At 36.2% G+C, this 27,423-nt stretch overlaps 3 protein-coding genes and 1 pseudogene across 4 annotated transcripts; 1 reads left to right on the plus strand and 3 right to left on the minus strand.

The window, feature by feature from the left end:
- Nucleotides 1-1,704: 1,704 nt before the first annotated feature.
- Nucleotides 1,705-6,583, minus strand: LOC126694505 (mitochondrial pyruvate carrier 4-like; annotated as a pseudogene).
- Nucleotides 5,833-9,503, minus strand: LOC126694504 (mitochondrial pyruvate carrier 4-like). 2 transcript variants are annotated; one of them, XM_050390826.1, is made up of 5 exons: nucleotides 9,337-9,503; nucleotides 8,469-8,567; nucleotides 8,263-8,315; nucleotides 6,521-6,594; nucleotides 5,833-6,255 (listed from the first exon to the last, which is right to left on the minus strand). In XM_050390826.1, exons 1-5 carry the CDS (start codon nucleotides 9,389-9,391, stop codon nucleotides 6,210-6,212), a joined length of 327 nt encoding a protein of 108 aa, XP_050246783.1. In that variant the 5' UTR covers nucleotides 9,392-9,503; the 3' UTR covers nucleotides 5,833-6,209. The 2 variants fall into 2 exon arrangements, with proteins under 2 accessions (XP_050246783.1, XP_050246784.1); XM_050390827.1 differs by lacking the exons at nucleotides 5,833-6,255; nucleotides 6,521-6,594 and adding an exon at nucleotides 6,644-6,881.
- Nucleotides 9,504-21,401: 11,898 nt separating this feature from the next.
- LOC126694501 (GDSL esterase/lipase At4g26790) lies at nucleotides 21,402-24,121 on the plus strand. The gene is made up of 3 exons (XM_050390822.1): nucleotides 21,402-21,975; nucleotides 22,461-22,950; nucleotides 23,848-24,121. The coding sequence occupies exons 1-3, from the start codon at nucleotides 21,610-21,612 to the stop codon at nucleotides 24,042-24,044; spliced, it is 1,053 nt and encodes a 350-aa protein (XP_050246779.1). The 5' UTR covers nucleotides 21,402-21,609; the 3' UTR covers nucleotides 24,045-24,121.
- A 518-nt stretch (nucleotides 24,122-24,639) lies between these two features.
- On the minus strand, nucleotides 24,640-27,060 carry LOC126694506 (upstream activation factor subunit UAF30). The gene is made up of 3 exons (XM_050390828.1): nucleotides 26,907-27,060; nucleotides 25,674-25,875; nucleotides 24,640-24,993 (listed from the first exon to the last, which is right to left on the minus strand). Exons 2-3 carry the CDS (start codon nucleotides 25,845-25,847, stop codon nucleotides 24,865-24,867), a joined length of 303 nt encoding a protein of 100 aa, XP_050246785.1. The 5' UTR covers nucleotides 25,848-25,875; nucleotides 26,907-27,060; the 3' UTR covers nucleotides 24,640-24,864.
- Between the last annotated feature and the right edge of the window lie 363 nt (nucleotides 27,061-27,423).

The raw sequence follows: 27,423 nt of genomic DNA on the forward strand, positions 1-27,423 counted from the left end.
ACATGTAGGTTGGATTCGGGGGATCCCTTCCTGTCCCATCTAACACTTCCTAGAACCTTCAACCAGCAGCTGTAAGGTTGCTTCATTACTGTTCAGGCATCACCTCCACATTAATGCGGCCAGAGAGTTGGTTGAGAGACAATTAATGCAGAGGCAGCAGTTGTTAAAAATATTTGTTTATCTTTTCTTTCTTACCGTCCCATGTCCCACCTTTAGTGGTAATGTAGCTTCGAAGTATGTTTGTAACAATATGGCCTCCAGGTCGTCCTCGGACATATATTGTCGAGAATGATTTTGTATTCGGACGCATACTGGATCCATCTCATGTGATATCTACTCCTCTTTTCATTTGGTTTCCCTTATAATCTTATATGGGCCTCCTCAGATGGTTTAACGTCCTCGGATGGGTCACAGGCCCAGTTAACACGGTTTTAATATTTATTGATTAACCGGCCCCCACAGTTAAAAATGAGAGAGAAAATGTTCTTAGTTGCACTATTTGATCCCCCTCACAAGAGCAAAACTTGGCTTGAATCCACCTCTCCCATTTTTGTAAATAATAATAATAATAATGATAATAATAAACCATAGACTAAAGTGGAGGGGTTAGTTTTTACATGTACATGCATGCCATTTTCATGCTTGCAGTCTTATAATAATTGGGTTCGAATCCCCCTCCCCAATCATCGTAGAATAAATTAGGGTTTAATTTTGCTTGTGCATACATTCCATTCTCCATGTTTGCAGTCTTATAATCATATAATTCATGTCCTCAATTCCTTGTTTATCCTGAATTGCATTGCCTTCCTTTCCAAAAGTTTCACCAAATAATTTGTTGACAAAGAGATTTTTTTTTCCTAGCCATATTTGAACCAAATTAAATGTTTAGTACCTTTTGTCCTTTTAAACGAAAAATCAAAAGTTGGGATACTAATTTAATTTTTTGGTTTTTTAAAAATTAATAAAATTTTATTAAAAAGAGGAGATATGTCATATACACAACAATTCAGTTTACGTCTCATCCATCCACATAGTGCTTTAATTTCTATTTGCATATTGCTCCTCCCATGTTTTGAGGTGGTGCAACTTCATCATACATTCTATGGTCCTATCGCCTATGGGGGATTAGAACGATAAATAGGCGTAAAAGGGTATTTGCACATATCAAAATGCACCAAGATCAATTTGGACTCTTATTAGCCTATTTAGATAAATCTCTTTTACAAGGTAGACCAAAACGTCTAAACAGTGACCATCGCGTTAATTATGACCCCAACCACTCACTCAGTATTTAATCTGATTAGACCTATCACTAGCATGAGTCTTGATCACCATCTAAAAACATGCCCTAGCTTGGCAAAACGGGCAGAGACACATCATGCTTGCTAGGAAGTAGGAAGGGCATGTATTGATGGTAAAATAAGCTCAAGCAAGTGCCAACAAGGGGAATAAATACCCCCCAATGATCCTTAATTGAGGTATGAAACTCTAGAAAATCTCAACTTTCTTAAAGCATCAATTTCCTCTACTAACTTAATCTTCAAAGTGCTCATTGCCACCCCCTACAAGAGTTGTCCTGCTCTACATGTGCAGGTACCATTCTTTGTTGGAGCTTCCATCAAATACCCTTCACCCCCATCCATCCACCCACACAAACTGAGAAAGAAATCACTATGCTGGCCTTTTGGCAAAGGTAGGAAGTAATTAAAGGAAATCTTGTGCGTTGCATTTGAACCCTGCTAACTACTATCGTAAACCAATTACTAGCTGATGCATGGTATTGTAGTTACACTAAACTGTTTTGTACTTGTTTTTTTCTTAGTTTAAAATTCCATTTCACCCAAAAAAAAAAAAAAAAAAAAAAATCTCCAATGAATTACAAACAATGAAGAATTGCATTGGAGATGCTACAATTCATTGGATTAATTAACTTATTAGAACTGTAACAGAACAAGTCCCTTCTGTCACATTCGGTTGATTGAGATTGACAATGAGTTGAGAAAATACGAAAGCTAGCAAAATCAAGCCATTTTCAATGTAGGTCCTTACTCCTGAGAGATTTTTGTCATTGTTCTTTTGCCTCAGTTAGTTCTGCCATGTAATCGTGCCTAAGGAAGAAAAATAAAAAGAAGATTGAAACCCGTTATTAAATTCGTAGCCATACGATTAATTAACTTCAACATAAGCAGCTATTGCAAACTTCTTTCTGGTTCAACCTGGAGCTAAGGCAGGGATGCTAGAGCTGGTTGAGTTCCAGCTCATACCTGAATTTGCACTAAGAACAAAACTTGGGCAGAATAAAATGAGAGAGAGAGAGAGAGAGAGAGGAGTGATAATAAATAAAAGGAAAAATGGACAGAATAAAATTGACAGTACCAAATGTGTTCCAACTAAGTCTTCCATGATATTAGTTACAAGTACTGAAACCAAGCAGCAATTGATCTTGATCTTCTTTTATTTTGCCTTCCAAAATATTTTAAAAGAATTTTCATTGACTAGGCCATATGGTTGTGTCGTCTCAGCAAATTGAGGCTTTTAATCTTCTTGGGAGCCAATGTCGTTTTAATATAATGTCTTCTAAGAGGAACCATACTCAAATGACTAATTATAGTACAGTTGGAATAACAGTAGATGTATTTGTTAAACCATACATGGCAATTGACATGTGAAACTGAAATACTTACCTAATCTTGCGTGTTACTTGCTACAATCCTGTCCCCGCCATAAAAATACTATTACCAAAAAGATTCCAGTTTTTCTGTAACATCAGAACAGTATAATGAATAAATTAGAACGAGCTAGTCCAAATTATATATGGATTGGGAAAGGAAAACTTATTGGAAAAAAAGTACAAAGAAAAGCATCAAATGAAAAGTTGTCTTCAGCAGAATTAGCATGAGAATATAAGTACCACCATGTTCCCAATGATCAAGGCTAAAGCATTACTGGCTGCGTAACTATCCCTGTTCCTCCCTCACATTTTTTATAAAGATGACTTAACAAGAAGAAAATGATTTTTTAAGGATGATATTCAAGATAAAATGAAACCTCAGAAACCTTGCCAAAAAAAAAAAATCTAACAACGATAACTTTTTCCTATTGTTGTTCTTTGTCTTCTTTCTAAATTCTAAGATGAAATTTTTTATCACCCTGCCATTTGAACGTCGACATTAATCCATCTTTTTTGCCTGCACGTCTGAACTTCTAATTTTTGGGGTCAAAAAGATCTTTTAAATTTGAAAGGAAGATCAAACCAGTGGAGAAATATGATACATAGTGTAAACTGGTTAATTTCCAATCTTTAGGGATATCATTATTACAGCCTTCTTACTAGAGTCTCTTTTGGTTCCCAACATATGTCAAGCGGAAGATTTTAATTGAATCCTCCTTCAAGATGGGAAAATCTGGATTGGGTTCAATGTACCGTATTTATTCACTTTTGTAAGAGTGCCAATGCAGAAGTGATGGTTGTTCTGCAGAAGTGATGCAGCCCAAAAATTTCAGAGTAATCAAAACAACATATAGGCCAATAAATATTATGCTTAACAACTAATATACATAATAAGAAAACAAATTTTTTCTAGAACTTGTTAAAGTGATAGAATGCCTGGGGGGAAAAGTGACAATGACACTATTTGCACAGAATATGGCAAATGGGGATGGGTAGTATATGATTGAATTGAACTTAATCAAGTATAAACCCATATCATGAAGCAGCTATTATAACTGAGGAGCAAAGCACCTTCAAGCCATTATGAACAGGGATATTACAAAAAATTGCTTAGAAAACAAGCTATATTGTTATGTTATAAAACAAGAATATACAAATAAAACGTTTTGTAATTTTAAGAGAAAAACTTTTCAAATATTGATCAGCATTTGAATTCAGTATTTTCAAAGCTGAAAAGTAACCATACCGGAGTAATCACCATGCTGAAGCGTGAATAAATAAGTCCAGTACACATAAGAGCTGCAGAAGAGATGTGATATGACATCAATTTAATGATACGGCACAAAAAGTCTGGGACAAGGCCAGATCCTTCTCAAAAAATGAAATTAGAAATCAGTCAATGCAACATATGCTAATTCAACATTATAAGGTGCATACCAACTTGCTGAGGATAAGAGATCCTTTCAGGTGGCTCTGAGAAGTCAACAACGTTTGCAATGCTGATGCCCCATTTAACAGTTGGAGCCCAGAAGAAAACTGCGATCGTTATGACATTCTTAAGAATGTATACACTAAAATTACAAGCAATGACTCTGTACTATACCATACTAGACAAGAATCACTGTATAAGGCAAATGAGGAGGGCAGAAGTTCTATTTTGTTGAACTAGCTATCTCAGCATCAGTCAGCATTATTAAGTAGGCAACTTGATCAAACAGTTGGGATAAGGCATCAATGAATAATTAATTTAGGATTGACAGTAATCAGTAGTAATGAAGAGATAATAGGTTCTAAGTTACTTGGGAACTCGAATCATTATGGTATGTGGAACAAAATTGGGAATTTGGTACTGCACTTATCTCGGGATGCAGAACAGTGGAGGTAGGATGCAGAACAATGGAGGTAGGCTGCTGTAAGACTTAACAGTGTAGCTGGGTTTTTCTGAAAAAGTTTATTATCTCTATATTTAAGATTCTAATATTTCTTTTTGCCTTTTCAAAAATGGGAAATGGTATATAAAGGAAGAAAGAGAACAGACATTTTGGATCATTATTAGTATTTTGGAATGAAATTGTTCCACGTTTTGAATCGAAGGAATTGCAATCGAACTTGGGATTGAAATTCATTAGGCTAGTAGTTAACTACAATAACTCTCTGCTTCGCTCCTTTCCAACACTGTCAACAGATTGCCCCTAGAAAGAACTAGAAATTATTTTCAATGGAAAGAATTGCTTGTATAAGAAAAACAATGCTTTGCTGTTTAGAACATGGCAGTATTATCTGCCTAAAGAATACAGAGAACCATGATGACCTAAAAGAGAACTAACACGCTTTCCAACCATTCTGGTAACATTAGTATAGCGTATAATTTCATATATTTTACTGGATGTTTTCAGAGAGTGACAGGGAGAAATCCTTGTTAGTATTATATCAAGAGATTCTCAAAAAAAAAAGAACTTCAAGCAAAAACCAGTTTTACAGTAAAAATGGCTTATCAACCATTAGATATTTTGATTATTTGCATGAATTACACACAAAACCCAGTTGCCAAAATGTAACATTTTTTGACCAGTCTTGAATAATATTATGATTAAAATCATCACGGTGGATTTGGTGACTGGTCTATGAAACTATATGGAGAAAAATGACAGAACTCAATAAATAAGAAAGAAAAGAGGGAACAAACTGGTCTTGGGGCCAGCAGGGTGATTCCAGAAAGATTGTAGCTTGGAACCCGCCATTGGGATCAGTCTCTTCCTTCTGTGGCTTCTCAGGTACTATGGGAAAGGAGACAGAGTTTAACTCACAATCACCTTTAAAAAAAAAAAAAAAAAAAAAAAAAAAAAATGGAACTGACTGATTCAAGAAATGGGTGCAACTCTATATAATCTATACGACCCAGAAAATAAATTGTCATTCAAATATTATTTAGGGGAGCCATGATAGCACAACACTACCAATCAGGAAGGTTGCTTATCTTGGGAGTCTTGGACAAAACCACCAATCTTACATACATATGTAACTTACCAATAAAAAAGAATATCATAATGAATCATCTATTGTTGACTTCTAATCAAGTTGCACATCAGAAAACTTCCAAAGTGGCTGATCCACAATGCCAAATGTATAAAAGAAAAAGTTATTTAATGAATCATCTCTTGTTGACTTCCAATCAAGTTGCACATCAGAATACTCTTAAAATGGCTGATCCACAATGCCAAATGTATAAAAGAAATCCTTCAACAACATCATCTCAAATATATACAAAGCTTACCAAGACATTTAGGAACCTGTCTACCCAATTCAACTACAAGAAACAATACATAGAACAAGGCATCTTCAACATCAGATCATTGACTATTCCTCCATCCTAGCCCAACAGGAGCACTAAAAAACTACAATTACAGCTGAGAATTACTAGAAATACACCCCCAAAAAAAAAGTGGCATGTTGAGAATGTAACATGAAATTGAGTTGAAAATATACAAATGCTGGCAACATAAAACCATTTTAATATATGTATCTGAGATTTTTGTTATCATTCTTTTGCAACAGCTGCTTCCATCTCAGAAAAGTAATCATGCCTGTAAAATTAAGATAAAGTTACTAAAAGCATAGATATATTTGATTTTGGTTAACACAGACATGAGTTATTAAATTTTTTTTTGATAGGTTGACATGAGTTATTAAATTGAACCACTAAAGACTTGTAGGAGTAACTGAAACTTCAGTGTCTGTAGCAAGCTCCTTTCTGTTTCAACCCAGAGCTAACCCAGGGCTGTTAGGGCTGGCCAAGCTCAGGTTCAGAAACCAATTCAAAAGGAAGTTTTGGGCTGAGCTGCTACTTACTTAATTTTGCGTGTTAGCTGATACAAGCCTGTCCCAGCCATTGCAACATTAACACTGAAAAGATTCCAGTTTTTCTGCAATATCAAGAAATTTTTATTGCTAACCCACTTTATATTTTTGGAAGAATATAATGATAAATAAAAACTTTTCTTCAGAAACATATGCATCAGAATATAAGAACCATAATGCACCAATTCATGTATAAAAGACTTTGTTCTGAATTACGAAGGCAATAGCACTACTACATGAGTGATTATATGTGCAATCATCACTACTTACAATTAATTTTTCTTCAAGATGACTTGGCAACATGACAATGACTTTGAGTATGATATGCAATACAAAATGAAGCTGCAGGAACCTGTATGAAAACAGGATCCACATACAGAAACATTTTTCTATTGCAGGATTTCTCTAACCAAGATGATAAGATGAACTACTTTTATATAAAAAAGTTAATAATAATCCATCTTTTATTACAGTTATCACCCTCCATCTAGGGCTGTAAATGAACTGAGTTGTTTATAAACAAAAACTTGGGCTTGGCTTAGGAAAAAAGTTCATTTATGTTCATTCATTTAGTAGATAAGTCAAGTTCAAGCCTAAGTTTGGACTAGATATTAAACAAACCTAGCTCAAACATAATATTGTGCTTGTGAATAAGCTTGCATGAGGCTTGATTTAAGTATATATAATATCATATGTGTATATGTATAAATGTATAAAACATACATAGTCTTGAGGTTGGATTTTCTAAGTTTGTAAATAAGTTCATAGATTTCACATTATTATTTGCAATTTATTGATAATATAAATAATCCATTTTGTAGTAAAAACATATATGTTTTTAATAATACAAGGTTGGTGAATCTAATCTTCATAAGTTTATAAGTGGAAAATCTTTCTATCTAACTCGAATAATATATCATTTCAACTATAATATACTTATTAATTATTAGCATATATTTGTGAATGGGTAAAAATTTTTAGTTATAGTCTTTATTATATATAAGAAAATAATAAATTAATCGAGTAGCTAGTAAACAAACTCGATCTTCTTTGACAAGAAAATGTAATCTAATTTGGTAATGAGTTCAAACTTGGCTTGTGTTCAAAATATATTTAATGAACAATCCTGAACATTTAATACTTGGTTTAGCTTGACTTGTTTACAGCCACCTCCATCTGCATAGGCTTGGGCTTCTTTGTCCTGATTAACTTATAGTTGAAATCCTAGGTCTTCATTTTGAAACTTAAACTTCCGGTCATCACACCCCCAAAGGGTAAGATCTAAATTCAGATGTGGTATTTTTCTTGAACGTAAGATATTCCATAAAAACACACCTAACACTTATATATTAATCATTAAATCCTATCAATTATGCCTAAAAACCAATAGACACAAGGTCAAAAGTTTAATGATAAAGAAACAGGGGGTTTTATAAATAGAGATAGACATAGAATGCTTGGGGTAAAATTCATAAACATTTTTTTGTGCTTACAATATGGTGAATGCAAAGTTGAATATAAAATTATATATGTCATGCAAAATTAACCCATCTCATTGAAACAACAATCAAACAGTGAACCCGCTTCAAACCATTAAGGGAAGGGATATTATTGAAAATGTATACAGAAAACAAACTTATATTATTATGTTGCAGAACAAAAATATATAAAGATTTAACAGTTAAAAATTCATCTGCATTTAAGTCTTTCCAAAAGCTTGAAAGGAACCATACCGGAATAATCACCATGCTGTAGCGTGACCAAATAAGTCCAGTGCATGTAACAGCTGCACGACAATTGTGGTTAGTATGAACATCAATTTGACAATAAGGCACAAAAGCACTTGGAGAAAGACTAGAATGTATATCCTTTATTAAAAACAGTAAATAAAAACCAGACAGCTAAAATTCTGCAATGCATATGTTTATAAGATGCATACCTATTTGCTGAGGATAAGAAATCTTTTCAGGTGGCTTTGAGAAATCTGCAACGTTTGCTATGGAGATAACCCATTTAAAAGTTGGAGCCCAAAAGTGAACTGCAATTATGAGACTCTTAAGAACACATTGGAACAAAAACTACAAGCAATATAGAGGCAGCAACTCAACATTGGTCAACAAGATCAAGTGGTAACTCAAAGAAACAATAGCTTTGGTATATTTCAAAACTTCTTATAGCTCCATAATGTGTATTCAGTCCTATCAACACTATCTGCCGTCAGAGATTGCTCAAGAGTCTGGAAGAAATAAGAAATAATTCTCAATGAAACTAATCTTTTAAGAAGAAAAAGTGCTTTCCTTAACAGAACAATGGAGTTTTATCAGCCTAAAGAATGCAAAAGGACAAACACCAACGCCTGAAAAAGAACTGAAAAAAAAAAGAAAAAAAGTTCACCACCTTTACAATGAAGTCAATGAATACAGAGTTTCATTTATAGAATGACCCACCACTCTTTGTTAAGACTCATCAAATTCTGCATCAGAATACTGATTGCAAGTAAATTCCTACGCTACATAGTAGACTTCAGGACAAAATACTAGCTCAACAAATATTTAAACACTCACTATATTATTATCTCAATTTCAGCAAATTTACTCAGCCAAAGACAAACACTAAAAATGACTCATTCCACCATTAGACAATAAATGATTTATTTGCACAAATAACACAAGACGCAGATACCAAAAAAATAAATAAATAAAAAATTTGCTTCATTTTAAATCATACAAGTTGAATTTACAAACTGAACATAATAAATAAATAAAAGGGTCCAAAAGTAAAATTGGAAATGTGAGGAAGCTACAAACTGGTTTTGGGGCCAGCGGGGTGGTTCCAAAAAGCTTGCAGCTTGGATGCTGCCATGGTAATCGATCTCTCTCTGCTTTTTGTGACTCAGTTTTTCAATTTTATCGTAAAATATTAAGGATGATTCAAGAAGATCAGTGTGGCACTGTTATAACAAAAGAGAAGAAGAGTGTGGCACAACGACAGAGTTGTCACTTGTCACTCTAATATTATATAAACTTTTGTCGCATAAGAGAAATGTTTACTGCTTTAATATTTTCACAACATCTTTACAACAAATTTTAAGTGACAGGTAATTATTGGTTGTTATTATTAAAACAAAAAAGTAATCTCAGTAGTAGGTTCAAATTTGAACCAATAACAAATAACCACCTTTAATTTATTATAAAAATATTGTGAAAATATTATGAAAGTAGTACTTCTTACTTTTATAAAACAACAAAAAAATTTTATTTTATTTTATATAGAATTAAAAGAAAAAAAAAGTCTTTACTCTTTATATTCATTAAATTTTACAATTTTTTTGTGACAATATTTAGTTACAAAATTGGTTATAATTTAAAACTACACATTTACTTAATATCTTTTTATTGAAGGTTAATTTTGACAAATTTACCATTAGATTGCATTTTCTTCTTATATCCTCCATACTTGCAAAATTTCTAAAAATTTAAAGATCAATAGGTATTTCATCAATAAGTTGTTTAAATTACAAGTTATGTAGTTTAAAATTATGCATAAAATATAAACTTATAGATCATATAGTAAATAATATCCGATTGACACAAAATTTGACATGTGTATTAAGAGTATAAAGAACATGCAATTCAGTGGTTCGATTTTCAAAATACATAGTAATGTTTATTTTATTGAGTAGGGTTGTAACCTTATGCTACGACTAATTTTGTAACTAAATTTTGTCTATTTTTTTCGTACCGATAAAAAGCTTAGAGCATTCACATCAGTATGTGAATAAATTGCTGTCTATTTTAGCATAACAACTTATTTTTTCTATGTTACACACCTATTTTCTAAAAACACCCACATTAGTTTATTTATTTTACAAATTTATTTCAATATAATATTCATTTAAAAAAAAAAATTATTACTTCCTTCAGCATACAGTTCAACGTTCTCTTTCTCTCCCTCTCTCTCACAGCTACCAACCCATGTTCAACCATAACCACCACCACCACCAGCATTACAACCACCAAAATATATACAACATATCCGACCCATGTTGAAGCAAACCCTATAGCAAACCCTATATCAAAGCTCACACCCACAGCAGCACAAACAACAAATCCAAAAACATAAATCCAAGGAAATCTCAAACAAAATCCACCATACATGAAACCCCAATCAAATTTTCCTTGAGATGAACCCAAATACATTTGAAATCAAAATCCAATCCAAACCAAGCACATGCAAGCAACATCAAATCTTTAATAGCAAAGTCAAATCTAAATCCCCAAACCCATAAATCAAACAAAGAAAAAAAAGAAGAAGGAAAACCTCCACGGAGGTGGCAGCAGTGAGCGACATGGTTTGCTTGGGTTCAAGTCTGGCTAAGGCAAAAGGTGAGATTGAAGAGGGCTTTGTGGCGAGGAATAAAGGAAAACCACCATGGAGGTGGAAGCGGGGGTGAGCAGGGGTGAGCGACGGTGAGACGTCCAGCCATGGAACTTTGAGAGAGGAAGATGATGAGATGAGAGAAGGCCAAAATTGGGAATTAATACTGACTTCCAAACAATATAATTAGTAGGCGCTGTTTTCAAACTATATTTTTTACTAACATCTCGAGTCTCAAAAACTCGATTTTGGGTTATAAATCAAGTCTCATAGACTCGGTTTTCATGGTCTGATCACGTCTGATATGGCATTTTTTCCACGTGGCGTCCACTTGGAAATCGAGTCTCTAAGACTCGATTTATAAGCCAAAAATTTTTTTAGTCTAAGTCTTTCATGTACAAGCCATTCTCAAAAATACCCAAATTTTTTTTTTAAGAAATCCCAGAATCACAACAATCCCAAAAACACACATTCGCTATTTATTCAACAATGAAACAATTTTTCTGGGTTTTTCTATTTTGACTAAAAACTGAACTTGAAAACCCGAATCAGATCAGAGAGAGAAAGAATCTGAGGAGAGAGAGAGAGAGAGAGAGAGAGAGAGAGAGAGAGAAACTCACCCACAACACAGCAACCGCTGCCACCACCTGAAATCCAACAACACCACCACCGCCAAATCCATACCCATAAACCCAAAACATATAAGAGAGGTTAAACCAAAAATTTTGAAAAAAAACAAAGTTACAGAGAACTAATCCACCAAGAAAACCCATTCTACTCAGCTTTTTCAACCCACGTGACCCACGATGATCTGAACTCGACCTATAGCTAGCCACGAGCACCAATGACCAACGACCACCGACCACCGACGGCCACCCACGCCCCATGACCACACACGGCCCACACCAAGCTGAAGCCACCCACGTCGACTTGAAACCCACCTACCCATGGTCCCACACCGATCTGAAGCCACCCACTCCGATCTCGATCTTCAACAGCGATCTAATCCTGACCCACGGCTAGCCACGAGCACTGACAACCATCGACAGCCACCCACGCCCCACGACCACACATGGCCCATGCCGAGTTGAAGCCACCCACACCAACTTGAAACCCACCCACCCATGGTCCCATGCCGATCTGAAGCCACCCACTCCAATCTTGATCTTCGTAGTAACCCATGTTTCTATTTTTTTTTTCCTTCTCTGATGAGATGAGAAGATGTAAAGGCCTGTGTGCTTAAAATATTATACTTGTTTTGTGAAGGCTTATAAATCAAGTCTTAGAGACTTGATTTCCAGGTGAACGCCATGTGAAAAAAATGCCACATCAGACGTGATCAGACCATGAAAACTAAGTCTTTAAGACTTAATTTATAGCCCAAAATCGAGTCTTTGAGACTCGAGATGTTAGTAAAATATATACTTTTGAAACCATGCCTACTAACTATATTGTTTGGGAAACAGGCTTAATTCCCAATTTTGGCCATTAGAGAAAGAGAGAGAGGGTTCCGGCGAGAGATTCTGAAATGGAATAAAAGAGTGTGAAAGTGGATGTGAGAGGGTACAACTAAGAGAGAGAAAAAAAAATTAAAATACGCAATTAAAGCAGCCCATCAATATGTGCAAAGTTGTGCAAAATGGAAAAAGTAACTGATTTTACACATTTTGAGCAAAAAAAACCCACAACAGTGGGTGTAAAATTGTGCATAAATGCATAATTGCTACAATAACCATGCAAATATGCACGGTTATTGTAGCATGTGCATTTATTGTTTTAATAATTTCTTCTCTCTCCTTTTCTCCTTGTCTCTGGGTTTTGGTCACTCTCACCTCACTCTCCCTTTCTTCATTTGATCAAATCATTCCTCTATTGCCACCAATCATCAAACCACTGCCGCCAATAAATCATCAAACTAGGCCAATCGCCGATCATCGAACCATGCAGATCATCCATTGTCACCGATCATCAAACCACGTTGATCAAATCATTAAATGAACGCCTTTTCGATCATCAAACCACGCTGATCAAATCATCAGTGGGTTTCGAGTTGGGTGGGTGATGATTTGGCTTGACTGGGTTTCAGGTTAGGTGGGTGATTAATGTGTTTGGGATTGAATGGGTTTCACTGCGACAGCTGCGGTGATGTCTGGTTCGCACCATGCACAAACTGCAATAGGAGTAGGAAGGTGTTTGATAAGGAAGAAGACAAAGTCCAAAGATGCTTGGAATGCAATGAAAATGGTTTGATTCGCTGCCCGGATTGTAGTTCTTGAAAAATGTGAAAAAAATTGGATTTGGAATTGCATTGTTGTTGATAAATAAATGTGAAGAAGAAGAAAGAAAAAAAAAATGGGACTGTGATTTGATAGCTTGGTGTTTGGAAAATGGGTGATAGTTTGTAGAGTTTTTAAGTTCAAAAATCTATTTTGGATTCAAAGTTTGGTCATTGGGTTGATGGGTGGGTTGATGGTGGTGGTTGGGTGGGTGTGGATTGATTTGAAGATGACTATTTTATTTGAATAAATGCATATAATAAACAAATTGATGTGGGTGTTTTGTAAAAATGAAAGTGTAAAATAGAAAAAGTAGGTTTTAGATGTGCAAATTTACAAATTTTTTGCATCCACTGATGTGGATGCTCTTATGGTAGCAATAATATATATCTACAATGATATAGAAGTGCTAATGTGGGTAAATTTTGAGCAAAAATTGTGTAAAATTATGCCTTTTTTCTATTTTGCACCTACTGGTGCAAGTGCTTACATATGAAACAAAGTTTAAAATTTGGAGCTATTTTTATAAGAAATTTAATTGTATTATTTAAATAAGTTACGTAGATCAGTAATAAAGTTGATTGCCTAAAATGATATATGATGGCTTTTTTATTGCACACTATTAGATGGAGCAAAATATCTTTAAATAAGTTTGGAGCTAAATTTTTTCTTAAAAGAAACTTCACTCTTTTTTTTTTTTTTTTTGGTTGTTGTTGTTGTTGGTAGCATAGAAAGTTGTTGTTGACCTACAATACAAGTGATATTAGTGTGCTCTTATGTGAAAGCAACGTTGCATTGCACTAATTATATTTTTTTTAGAGAGTTTCAGCCTATAATGTCCGCTCATGATAATAGTTTTTTATCATCGGACTAAGACATCAATCAGTTTTTTTTTGTGTAGACGGGGATTGAATCTCAGATCTCTTATTCAACCATTAGAGACTTTACCATCAGGGGATTGAACCCTTGTTGCATTGCATTAATTATAATTTGTTATCTTAGCTGTGAAATTTATTGTGTCTATAACTTTATTGAAATGCAAGCTTATATACAATTTTTTAGATGTTATATCTTATGTTATTCAATTAAATTATACTAAATGACTGCTGTGGGGCCCGAAATCTGAGGTCCCAGCCCACTTTGTGTTAAGGGCTCAAAGCCCTGTCCGATAAAGCCCAACCGCCAAGGACGCGCAATGCAACTCCCTGAAGGCCCAAGAACGTGGCCGAGGACGATCTCACGCTCAACACCTCATAAAGCGCCTGAAGAAAAGGACGAACCCAGTACAAGAGCAGTACAAACGAGAAAGCTGCCAACACCATAATGTGGAGCCCAGCGCCTAACGAGCCCATACTCCATACCATGCTATCCAGTTTTTCCCAACCACTCTGACGTATGGATTGATAGGATGAGTAAATACCCCCAAACCAGGAAAAACTGACACGTAGATGAAGAACGGGAGGTAAATACTAGTATAAAAGGGAAAGAGAGCGAAGAGGGAAGGGATCCTGGAAGAAAAGGGAAGAAGAATGGTGAGAATGTAATGTTCCTCGGATTAATTCCGAGGAGCCAAACCTTTTGAACCACATCAATGTAAGGCTCAGCTATACAGTCCAAGCTTACCTTTGTATGAGTTCTCATGAAACCAGGACCAGACCCCTGCCCAGCGCCCAAGGGCATGCCTTTCCAAACCCACTCTCTACAAATCGTATTGTTCGGGCTCTTTACATACGAGCTCAACGTCATCCTTGGGTCGTTAAAAATCGTGTCCCTACAATTGGCGCCGTTGTGGGAAGGCTTGTGCGTCGGTGCAGATGGCGGTGGAGTCAAACCTCTATCAGGCAGAAGTTCGCGAAGTTTCCTCCATCTCCAGCGACATGCAGTTGTTACTCCGACATAAACTTCAGCTAGGGGCTACGCCTTGCAGTGCCAATGGCACGGGCAGCCCTAGGGGCTTCCGGCCTCAAGCTAACTCTCTCCGCCCTGGTCTAGGGACTAACCTTCGAAAATAAATACAGAGAAAAAACTACTCAAAAGAAAAAACTACAAGTTTTGGACAGAACCAAGGCCTTGCATGGTCCTCGGACTCAAGCCTATGGGGAAACCAAGTACACACAGAAAAAACTACAAGTACAGAACCAAGGCCTTGCATGGTCCGAGGACTCAAGCCTATAGGGAAACCAACTATTTAGAAGAAAAACTACAAGTTTTGGACAGAACCAAGGCCTTGCGTGGTCCTCGGACTCAAGCCTATGGGGAAACCAACTACTTAGAAGAAAAACTACAAGTTTTGGACAGAACCAAGGCCTTGCATGGTCCTCGGACTCAAGCCTATGGGGAAACCAAGTACACAGAAAAAACTACAAGTTTTGGACAGAACCAAGGCCTTGCATGGTCCTCGGACTCAAGCCTCTATCAGGCAGAAGTTCGCGAAGTTTCCTCCATCTCCAGCGACATGCAGTTGTTACTCCGACATAAACTTCAGCTAGGGGCTACGCCTTGCAGTGCCAATGGCACGGGCAGCCCTAGGGGCTTCCGGCCTCAAGCTAACTCTCTCCGCCCTGGTCTAGGGACTAACCTTCAAAAATAAATACAGAGAAAAAACTACTCAAAAGAAAAAACTACAAGTTTTGGACAGAACCAAGGCCTTGCATGGTCCTCGGACTCAAGCCTATGGGGAAACCAAGTACACACAGAAAAAACTACAAGTACAGAACCAAGGCCTTGCATGGTCCGAGGACTCAAGCCTATAGGGAAACCAACTATTTAGAAGAAAAACTACAAGTTTTGGACAGAACCAAGGCCTTGCGTGGTCCTCGGACTCAAGCCTATGGGGAAACCAACTACTTAGAAGAAAAACTACAAGTTTTGGACAGAACCAAGGCCTTGCATGGTCCTCGGACTCAAGCCTATGGGGAAACCAAGTACACAGAAAAAACTACAAGTTTTGGACAGAACCAAGGCCTTGCATGGTCCTCGGACTCAAGCCTATGGGGAAACCAACTACTTAAAATGAACCTTAGAATCTATCCGAGGAGAATTCCCCATTAACAGTTGGGTTAATCCCAAAGCTGCGTGAATTCCCCAGCCTACCCTCGGATTCTCGGTACCAGGGGAATTGGTGCAACTGCAATATAGTGTCATACGATATCTAAACGCAGTTAGAGTCCCTTACTGCTCGGCTACCCCCTCGGATGAATCATTGAGAGTTTATCGTTCTCGGACGGTTTCCTCGCACGCATTACGGAGTATTTAGCTGTTATCCCGATTAGTTTCATGAGTTTAATTTACTGGGAATTATCATTATTATGCCTGGTAATGTCGGTAAATTAGAATTAGTCGGATTATGTTTCAAGGTTTCCTGCTCTAAGTATCATTGAATAAAAACACACGTGGAGCACACCTATTCACAAAATAGTTGTTGCAGAAAGGAAAAATATTTAAAACAAGTAAATAAATTCATCTTTTATTAAGACAAAGAAGCAGTACAGTGTACAACGAAAGAGCTTAAATAAGCTCACACTGAAGCTAACTACAAAAAGCGAAAAGAAAAGATACAAGGGAATAAAGAAAAAGCCGAAGAGGAAGTGCAGGGAAGAGACGTGCTGCTGCTTCAAAATTTCGTCTAAGGAAGCCATTCCTCAATACTTTTACATGCCTATAACTCAGGCAGCCAAAGAGCCCAACTCGGGGCCTGCACCGTTGAAGAAAAGGCGCCGGGAGCCCGACTTCGGGCTAGCGCAGCTGAAGAAAAGGTGCAGGGAACCCAACTTGAGGCCAGCACCGTTGAAGAAAAGGTGCAGGCAGCCGGAAGTTGATGGGCCTCCACGGAACCACGCCTGCGGTATAGCAGACGGCGCTGATGGCAGAAAAACCTTTCTTCTGACACACCAAAAATCTGGTATGACCAGAGCCTGCTTCGGATTTTGACTGAAAGGGGTGGGGGTACCGTTCCCACCATAGCCAAGCGGGAGGATACCTTAAATCTGTGCCTCCCCTACCCAGACCACACCACCTTAAATCTTGAAGGGGTCCGGTGCCTTTGTGGCGAGCGAAGTTCCTCCACCTCCACCCAAGCCTCAAACATACTGTACTACGGGAAAGTGGCACTGGATGTGGGAACTGGTTATGGATAAAGGGTTAAGATTCTGAAGGAAGCAGAAGGGTTTATATGCACAAGGAATAATCCCTTACCCTATTTAAATAGGGAGCAGACCGGTGGCATTCAATCCACTCAAGTTTCCAATAAGTGCTACAGACGAGATAGTCCTGGCACAATTTCCGACACCATATACAACTGCAAAGATTTGAATAACCTCGTGAAGGAGGTGCATTAATGGCGGGCCTTGAACACTAAAACGTCCAAGACGCCGCCTGGGAAAATCTAGAAGGATGTCTCACGCCTTAGCGCGCTCCCCAGGCCAATACAGCAACCTCGATGTTGATGAAATGCGGAGCTGGGCAAGTCATGATTTGGGCCTGACGTTATCAAAACCCTACTCCCCAACAATAAAGTCGGGCAACAAGATTTTGAGGAGCTATTGTGGAGTTCGAAATCTGAGGTCCCAGCCCACTTTGTGTTAAGGGCCCAAAGCCCTGTTCGATAAAGCCCAACCGTCGAGGACGCGCAATGCAACTCCCTGAAGGCCCAAGAACGTGGCCGAGGACGATCTCATGCTTAACACCTCATAAAGCGCCTGAAGAAAAGGACAAACCCAGTACAAGAGCAGTACAAACGAAAAAGCTGCCAACACCATAATGTGGAGCCCAGCGCCTGACGAGCCCATACTCCATACCATGCTATCCAGCTTTTCCCAACCACTCTGACGTATGGATTGATAGGATGAGTAAATACCCTCAAACCAGAAAAAACTGACACGTAGATGAAGAACGGATCTGTCATGTGATATGTCAGCAAAACATAGCAAACAAAGAATTAAAATGAGCGGAGGACTAACCTGAGCTAGGTAAAAAGAGAGACAGAGAGAAGTGCTGTTTCGGCTGAAGGGCTAAGGAGAGTAATAAATGGGAGAAGAAAGAGAAAGGCATGCCAGTTCGTAGATAAAATGAGGGGTGAGAACTGAGAAGGCAGTATGGCACTCCTTAATTGGTGTTGCAGGATTGCATGGAACCCATTTGCATGGATTGATCACATTCATTTATTGGCTACCTAAACTAGATTCTTAAAATTGAAGAACCTAGCTACTTTTTTGTCATTTTCTTCATGGTCCTGCACAATCAATAGTGTTTCAATTCTTCACGAGAAAGTGATGAAAATCTGCTGAACTGGATGAGTGAGAGAGGGTCTATCATTAACTCAGTTAGGTACATCAGAGGGTAACTGGGTTTGAACGAAATGAACTAGGTACCTCCTCCATCCAAAGTCCAAACTACAAAACCGAATAATACATTTGTTGCTTCACTTCTAACAATAGAAATTTCACACACAGTAAATTAAAAGAACAAAGATTGAGCTTCCAAAACCAAGTTCCCCAGCCACGAATAATCCAATGAAGAGCTCTGTAATGCCTTAAGAACATTTCTAGCATCTGCTTAAATTAAAAGCTTGTTTAATGTGTGATAAAAGTTGGGAAGATAGGTGATGAACCAAGTCTTTTGCCAAGGCTCAATGCAGAAAGTGATGACTCAAATTTTTTCAAAACTTTGGTCCAATTATCCAATACTTAATGAACTGGACTATTGGACACAGGCCGGTCCTCAATTTTAAGGATTGAATCCATAACCTCAAGGAGGAAAAGACACGGTACTTTTTTTTGGCTAGGAAAGGCATATGATATGACTAGATTGTAAAGAGATAGGATATGTGCGAAAAGGTTTAATAGAGATCATTAAAATTGGATCTATCTTTTACAAATTTTAAGCAAATTTACAATATAGGTGCCTACAAACAAAAAAGGTGCCTACAAACAAAAAAGTTTAGCTTTCAATCTATTCTTGTTCTAACTCAGAGTGTAACAATTGAAGATCATAGTTTTAGTGGCATGATGTTTTTAAGAGAAATATTATATCCACAATATTTTCACAATAAATTCTAAACACTCGATGTATCCTTGAATGTTCTCTTTAATGAGGTCGCCTCATATTTTCCTTAACCTAATTCATTAGCCCCGGGGGAGAATGGTGATGGAGATGTATTGCGGCCTTCTCCTGTTCATCAACTCGAACCTCATTCTTCTGCAGTTGATGTTACGGATCAGCCTCACTCTTCAGGCCAGCAACTTCTGCCGCCTGTTCAGCTGACCTCAGAGGATTCAAGTCACTCGGCACAGCATGTTTATTCTCAGCGGCGATTACATAAGTTTTTAGTGGTCCTAACTTGGGTCCACTATTTACATGTTTTTTTACTAGTAACAGTTTGTCACATAAAATTTTGTTGTGAAAATATTATGGACGTAGCATTTTTTTTTATAAAAGAAATGTTATGTCTATAACTTTTTTACAAAACTTCCATAACGAATCCTAAGTGGAAAATTATTATTGCTCGTTATAGGCAGGCAAAAAAGTAATTTAAGTTGTAGTTTCAAATTAGAACCAATAACAACTTACAACTTATGATTTATTGTGTAAGTGTTGTAAAAATATTGTGAATGTAGTATTTTTCTTTTTTTAATGAGTAATTTGAATTGTTTAAATAATAATCATAGATAATCTTATAAATCACCATGTAATATGTTGGAGAAGATAGCTATAAACCGATTTGGAGTTATTTGTCAACTATGTAATCAAACTTGTGATAGGCATTCAATAGCACAAATAATGAAACTTCAACCCCAATTCTTTGATGGCATATGTGGCTCAAAATCGGGTATTTATAAAATACTTTGGGAGTATAATGAATGCATACTCTCTCCTCTCACATAACGGTGAGTCCTGCTAATTAAATTTTTTGTAGGATCCACCATTCATATGAGATAAAAGAATATGCCTTTATTGCAATATTGGAGAATTCTATAATTTTCTCTAAAAGACATATTTTTCTAACAAAATAAAAATGGAGGAATTATTATATGCTTTTAGAGCATGGTGATGTAATTTCTCTCCTCTCACATTCATTATGGATCTTATTAATTAAATTCATGAGAGAATTCACCATAACTTCTTCTTATATCACCAACTAATTTTCCATAAAAAGGGGGACCGATTTAGATTATACTTAAAGCTCATCATTGGTTGGAGAGAGCACAAACAGCCACACAGTCCACTTGTAGATGGACTGGTGCTTCACATTAAAATTGTGAGTTGAGTCTAGTGACTCAATGAGACACTGCCACCAGCCAGTGCTATATACCAACACAAAAAGAAACAAGTCAGTGTCTTCCCAAGCGTTATAAAAGCACCGAAAGTAATGCTGTTTTTCTTGGGAAAGTGATTTGACCCACCGAATACCGATGCTTGAAGGTGTTAGGCTAGGGCATATATTTTCTTTTAACAAAACAAACCCTTTCACGTTTGATTCTTTTTAAGCTTTCTAAGTTTCATTGTTTATAAGTCAGTTTATCAACAAGCATTTTCCTCGTGGGAATCAATATTTTTTAAAAGCAATTTCACTGCTTTCTTTTGCATTCTCAATTGTTAATGTAGAAAAGCGTAACCTTTCTTGAGAACTTGATTTTATTATCTAATAACTACCCAACAAGAAACTGTAGAAATAATTGACTTTGATTCAAAATTGATGTAAGAAAGTGGTCTTTTTTAGATGCTTTATAACTTTTTTTTTTTTTTTTTTTTTTTTTTTTTTTTTTATAAGTAAGTGAAGAGATATAATAAGCCTCCCATTTTTTAGAATGTAAAAATACTCTAATGATCACCATTAGTTAAACTTATAGACCAAAGCATTGCTAGTGTTGGGTGGGATCTAACTTCTTTTTTTTCTTTTTTCTTTTTTTTTCTTTTTTTTTTTCGAAAAAGCTGTTGAATAAAACCTATATAATAATAATAATAATAATAATAATAGAACAATTTCGCTGGTTGGTAGTGAGAAGAGAGAAAGATGGGGGGAGGGGGTTTATATTAACAAGATTTCTAGCACCATTAATTTCAAACCAAAATGAGAAATACTTATATTTCAAGAAACATTGTCCTACTCCTTCCATCTTTCTTATAATTATTGTCATAAATATCGCGATGAAGTGGTATGAGACAAGGCTACCAATTGCTTAGACTAGCAAAACTCAAAATGTTTCTAACCCACTCTTTCTACGTACAGTTAAATGCTAATGCACAATTTAAGCACAAAGAGTGCCAAAATCAAGTAAAAGTCTTAACAAACCTCGCCCACTTTAACTTACCATTTAAACCTCTCTTCTCATTCCCCACTCAAATTCATTCATACCAACTTTACAACTGCCTCCAGGCTTGTCATACTATAAACCAATTAATCAAGACCAAAGCTGAAGGAAACAAAAGATGGCAAATAAGGCGATTCATTGCTTCTTCTTAACTCATTTCCTACTGCAAATAGCACACACATATGCAAGAGTTCCGGCGATTATAGTGTTTGGAGACTCTACTGTGGATTCAGGGAACAATAACCAAATGTCTACACTCCTAAAGAGCAATTTTCAGCCTTACGGTAGAGATTTCTTTGGTGGTCAGCCCACAGGAAGGTTTTCCAATGGTCGACTTCCGACAGACTTCATTTCTGAAGCTTTTGGGATCAAGCCAGTAATACCTGCGTATTTGGATCCTTCATATGATATCAGAGAATTTGCTACTGGGGTTTGCTTTGCTTCTGCTGGAACTGGTTATGATAATGCTACTTCTGATGTGCTAGTAAGTCACACTTTGACCTTGGAAAAAGGAAAAAGCAGTGTTTTTTTTGGTAAACAGAAAAAAAAAAAAAAAACAGCAGTGTTTATTACTCACTTGTGTGTATCCACACAAGTGTGTGATAACACAACACTAAAATCGTGAGTCTAAATCATGATTTCGAAATTGAAAATATGAGTTTAACTCACGATTTTAGTGTTATTTAATACTTGCGTGCATACATACTAATGTGTAATAAGTTTTACCCTAAAGAAAAATATAGACAACTAAAACATTAGTTGCAGTTTTATTTTCAAAATAAATTCAGTTACCATTTCAACTTCTCATCCTTATGATTAAGTTTCTTAATGGTTTTCTACCAGTTTTGGAAATATAGACTGCTAAAATAGAATATGGTGTATTCAGTTACATGGTTAAAATTACTAGATCAAGTTTCATAATGAGAAATTTGTGGTTAGCTATAGGCTTATTCTCTTTATTACTTGCAGTCTGTAATGCCTCTATGGAAGGAATTGGAGTACTACAAGGAATACCAGCAGGAACTGAGAGGATATCTTGGCAATGAGATTGCTAACGAGGTTCTGGGTGAAGCACTCTACCTGTTAAGCATTGGAACCAATGATTTCCTAGAGAACTACTATATACTTCCAAAAAGATCATTAGAGTTTTCCATCGAGGGGTACCAGAATTTTCTACTAGGTATTTGTGGAAATTTCATCACAGAGCTCTACAATCTTGGAGCTCGGAAGCTATCCATAACTGGGCTTCCTCCAATGGGGTGTTTACCATTGGAAAGAACCACAAATATCATGTTAGGGGGTGCCTGTATAGAGGAATACAATAATGTGGCCAAAGATTTCAATGAAAAGTTGAAGGGAATGATTGCAAATCTGAACAAGCAGCTTGCTGGAATCCGACTAGTGCTTTCAAACCCTTACGATATTCTCTTAGAAATGGTTCAGAATCCAGAATTTTTTGGTAAGCCTTTTGTTATTCTTGCAATCACAACTGGTTTGACATTGCATGATGTGAATGACATATAGGTCCAATAATATATATCATCTCATCAATTACCATAAAGGGTACAAATGACTAGTCTAGTAATGTAATCGGTTTTGATGATCCAATATGGTAGAACAAATATCTGGCATCAAGCAATCACATGGCCAGTGGTGTTATTAAATCCTTACCAAGTAAGGGAACAAATGTAACTATTTTTTGATAATTAAACATTTAATTTTTACAAAAAGGGGAACACGTGTAATTTTTTGAGGAGGTGTAGGTAGTCTAAATGGATGAAATTGCTCCTCGTAGTTACAAGCCAATTGGTCGATCTACATGTCACTTGGTTTAACTAGAGATAATATACAATTGTAGATATCAAAGCACATGTGTGCGTTCTTTCTTTTGCTTTATTTATTTGGGTTTGGGGTGGCAAATATTTTGTTTTAATTTTCCCATGCATCACAGCCAGCTCTTTAATTAGATATTCTTCCATTCAGTTATTCAATTGTAGTTTCTGAGCTTTCTACCAAACTAGATTCTTCTTTTTTTGATCAGTGACTTTCTGCCAAAATAGATAACAAAGTATATATGAACAGGGACTATCAAACCATGCATTCAAATCTAGCAAAGGCAGCAAAACTTTCCATATTGTTGTTTAAATGTTGATTTTTACTTGGTGTCATGTTTTCAATGTATCTGCTTCAAGAGCTTAATTTTGCTGGAATAGACTTTATATGGTTTTACATTGTCAACTTCTCTCTCTCATAGTGGAGTGAGGGGGCAGGCGCCCTTGTCTATGTCAAATTCCTAATCACATCACTTGTATTTTGTGTTGCAAGAACAAAATTATAAGTTAATTCCTCATTGCAGGATTTGAAGAGGCAGCAAAGGCATGTTGTGGAACTGGAAGGTTCGAGATGAGTTACATGTGTGATAAGATAAATCCATTCACATGTTCAGATGCAAATAAATACGTATTTTGGGATTCCTTCCACCCCACGGAGAAAACAAATGGTATCGTTGCTTATCATGTGGTGAAAAATAGTCTAGCTGAGTTTCTATGGTGACTAGAGTTATATAATGCACCATGTGCAATTACAACAGAATTAATCTTATTCATTCACAATGCTGCTCTTTCTCTCTCTCTCTCTTTTTTTTTTTTTTTTGAACGAAAGATAGAGAAATGTTGCTCTTCTCAATTGTACTTTATATTGATAACAACTCCATTAAAAAAAAAAAAAAAAAAAAAAATTCAAACAGACTTAATACTGAAATTTTCTTTACCAACTGAGATTCTCCCCAAACTTCACTAGGAATACATACATACATATATATATATATATATATATGTATGTATGTATGTATACAGGCAGATGGAAGGGATGCCACTAAAAGCTGAGATAAGGTGTAACAAGCAAATGGATTGAATCCCTTGAGATATGTAATGGGAAAGGTTTCACTTTTAGGAGATAGTACTTTGTAACCACTTGCAAACCTCTCAATCAAAATAAATTCGTTGGGGAAAAGTCTAGCCTATGTACAAAACATGAGGCATTTCTCATCCCTGATGAGAAAAGACCTTTAAGAAAAGCAGACATTCTTATGTTACACAAGCATTTTTTTTTTCCCATTAATTTCCATCATTGATATGGACATAGGATATGGAAAAATACAACAATAACTACTTAGATTATCATTTTAGTGCCACGGAGTAACTACAATAGAAGCTAACTCCAAAGCCAGTCACAAACTCAAACGTACAAATACTCACCATTTAACTTGGTACAACATGAATCAGCCAAAAACTATATTAAAAAAATAAAACTTCATGAAGAGAATATTCTGTAGGAATAACAAAGATAGGCACCTTAGCCTTGATTGCACAGCTTACTTCGGCTCTTTGGGAAAATGCAATTTGATCAATGAAGGGAGTTCAGCTAGCTCAACCTGATGCTTGCCTAAGAGAATACTCCTCAGCTTTTCATCACAGTTGACCAAATTTTTGTTTTTTGGATCCTTAACAATTAAAGACGCACCCCAAATTTCATGTCAGGGTAAGGAAGTACATATATATCCATTAAGATAAACATAAATCTAGCAAACCAGAATCAGTGCAATAATATAAAGGCCAAGAAAACTTTAATATATACTCTTTCATATTGCTTCTTCAGTCACCCCTGATATAACCAATTTAAGTACTTGGGATTGAGATCATTATAATATATAGAAACAACCCCCTGTTTGCAATGGCAATCATCACCTGTTATAACTGAGATGACTTTGAAATGTACGCGCACACGCGCACACATGCACACACACACACACACACACACACACACACACACATATATATATATAGAGAGAGAGAGAGAGAGAGATGCATGAACTGCCAATATTTTGATAAAAGAGTTGGTCCAGGATCATACAAATCTGTCACTTGTTCAAAAAAATCTTTTGTCTTTTCAACAAAGTCTTTTGGTTCTTCTTAAGATTAATATCACCAATTGTAAAACATTAAATTAATTTCTAATCATAAATAATATAAAGAATTACCCTTACTAACTCAAATCAAAATAACTAAAATTCCAATGCCAAAAATGAGTTGATATGTGAATATCCCTTACTTCAGATTGAAGCTTTAAGGGGAAAAAATTGATCAGATTTTTTCATTCTTTTTTAAAGGAGAGTTAAAGAACCTGGAGATTGTTGGTCTTGATGTAGGACCAAACCCGCATAAAACAGCCCAGACGAGAAATCTGAGACTGACCCACAAACTCTCTGAGTGTTGAAGGAAGATTTACGAGGTCAATCAAGTTGGCAAGCTTCTTTGGATTATCAGTAATGGCCTTCTTCATGTGCTGTGGCAGCATTGTTATCAGTCTTCACTCTGGTTGGGACCTACAACTCACAAAATAACAAATTGTTACCTGAATATTTGAGGACAACTAATTCATTCTCTAGTCAATCTTAAGTTAAATAAAACTTTGGTAAAAAATTTCGAGATGAAACATAAATTTCCTTTTCCCATTTGAAACTACTACACTTATGCAGGAAAGGCATTTGATGTGCATATGCCCAAGCAACCAAATTTATGAATTAACACGAGTCACTTGGTTAAACACAAATGCGCCACTCTTCTAAGTTTTCTCAAATTATATCTGATATTGTCATTTAAAATTTCATCTTAGTATTTTATCAGGGGTTAATGCTATGCACTGTGAGCTAGGTTCAAAAGCAAAACAAAATACACAACAAGATACAACCCCAAGCCTCTCAAAGCTGTGATTTTGCTGCCAGGGTGCAATTCACTTATAAATACTGTTGCACCCTTGCATCATAATATGAATCAGCTATATATCCCATCCAAAAAAAAAAAATCTCTAACACTAACATTAACACGCAAACCTGTCTCTATATCATTTTAAGCCAATACACATGGCATATCAAATGCGAAATACCTTCACCAACTAGATTGTGTCGCATACATGCAACACTGCAAGTTGGCTTCAACATTTAATCAGGGGGGTCAACTTATTCACTAGCCTTAAGCTTCCAATTCTAAGATACACATATTCCCTAAGCCTTTCCCATGACCCAGTGCAGCAAGTGTCTTAATTTTAGCACTAAAAAGGCTATCAAGACATAATTTTCAGGTTGATCACCAAGAAACCAGCACAAAGGAAGTAAAATAAGGAAAACCAACTTCACTAATCCTTGTTCAGTTATGTGACTTAGATTCATACATCTTTTTTCCTTTCTGGGGAACCAAAATGATTCTCTGGGAACTTTAATCAAACACCTGGGATACAAAAAAATCATCCAACCCCTACTTCATTTACCCCTTAGAAAGCTTAAAAAAACCATAAAAGGGCAACTGGATTTTGATCATAAGGATCATAGTACAAAGCTAGTGAAAGTGAAAAGCTCACCTAAAATGGAGAGGCTTTAGCGGCAACTGAGGTTAATAGTTGCAGTTGGCGATGTTTTAAGAGTTCGAATAGTTTTTGATGAATCAAAACAAAGCAAACTTGACTGACTTCAGACTTCAGAGGCAATGGGTACACGTGGGATTCAATTTTATTTTATACTTTAAAAAAAAAATCTGGGAATTTTGGGCCTTTCTGGGCCCGTTCCTTTGAGCTCATATCTTCGACATTTCGTAAGCCCAATTTGATGGACCACTCCCTGGCTGGGCTGGGCTAAAGACCTAGCCCATAACTTGCCGATGACAGGTTTAATAACTTGGGGAATATATGACAAGATTTATTTTTTATTGCTATTTTTATTTATTTATTATGTTCATAAAATAATCATATTTATAATTATACAAGCAATTATGTTGGAACTCTTTGATGCCATAAGGTTTGAAGGCAGGAACTTTATTGAAAAGCTTAATTGTTTCGTCCGTATCTTTTTGGACATTAAGGGAGGTATTGACACCCAATT

The sequence above is a fragment of the Quercus robur genome, chromosome 8 (assembly GCF_932294415.1).
Source record: "Quercus robur chromosome 8, dhQueRobu3.1, whole genome shotgun sequence".
In the NCBI taxonomy this organism is placed as follows: Eukaryota; Viridiplantae; Streptophyta; class Magnoliopsida; order Fagales; family Fagaceae; genus Quercus; species Quercus robur.

Coding starts and splice junctions, on each gene's coding strand:
- LOC126694501 (XM_050390822.1), top strand. CDS start 21,610: ATGGCAAATAAGGCGATTCATTGCTTCTTCTTAACTCATTTCCTACTG. Junction 21,976..22,460: donor ATGCTACTTCTGATGTGCTA/GTAAGTCACACT, acceptor TATTACTTGCAG/TCTGTAATGCCTCTATGGAA. Junction 22,951..23,847: donor TCAGAATCCAGAATTTTTTG/GTAAGCCTTTTG, acceptor TCCTCATTGCAG/GATTTGAAGAGGCAGCAAAG.
- LOC126694506 (XM_050390828.1), bottom strand. CDS start 25,847: ATGCTGCCACAGCACATGAAGAAGGCCATTACTGATAATCCAAAGAAG. Junction 24,994..25,673: donor TCAAGACCAACAATCTCCAG/GTTCTTTAACTC, acceptor TTAATTGTTAAG/GATCCAAAAAACAAAAATTT.
- LOC126694504 (XM_050390826.1), bottom strand. CDS start 9,391: ATGGCAGCATCCAAGCTGCAAGCTTTTTGGAACCACCCCGCTGGCCCC. Junction 8,316..8,468: donor TTCTTATCCTCAGCAAATAG/GTATGCATCTTA, acceptor ATTGTCGTGCAG/CTGTTACATGCACTGGACTT. Junction 6,595..8,262: donor ACAGCATGGTGATTATTCCG/GTATGGTTCCTT, acceptor TTGATATTGCAG/AAAAACTGGAATCTTTTCAG.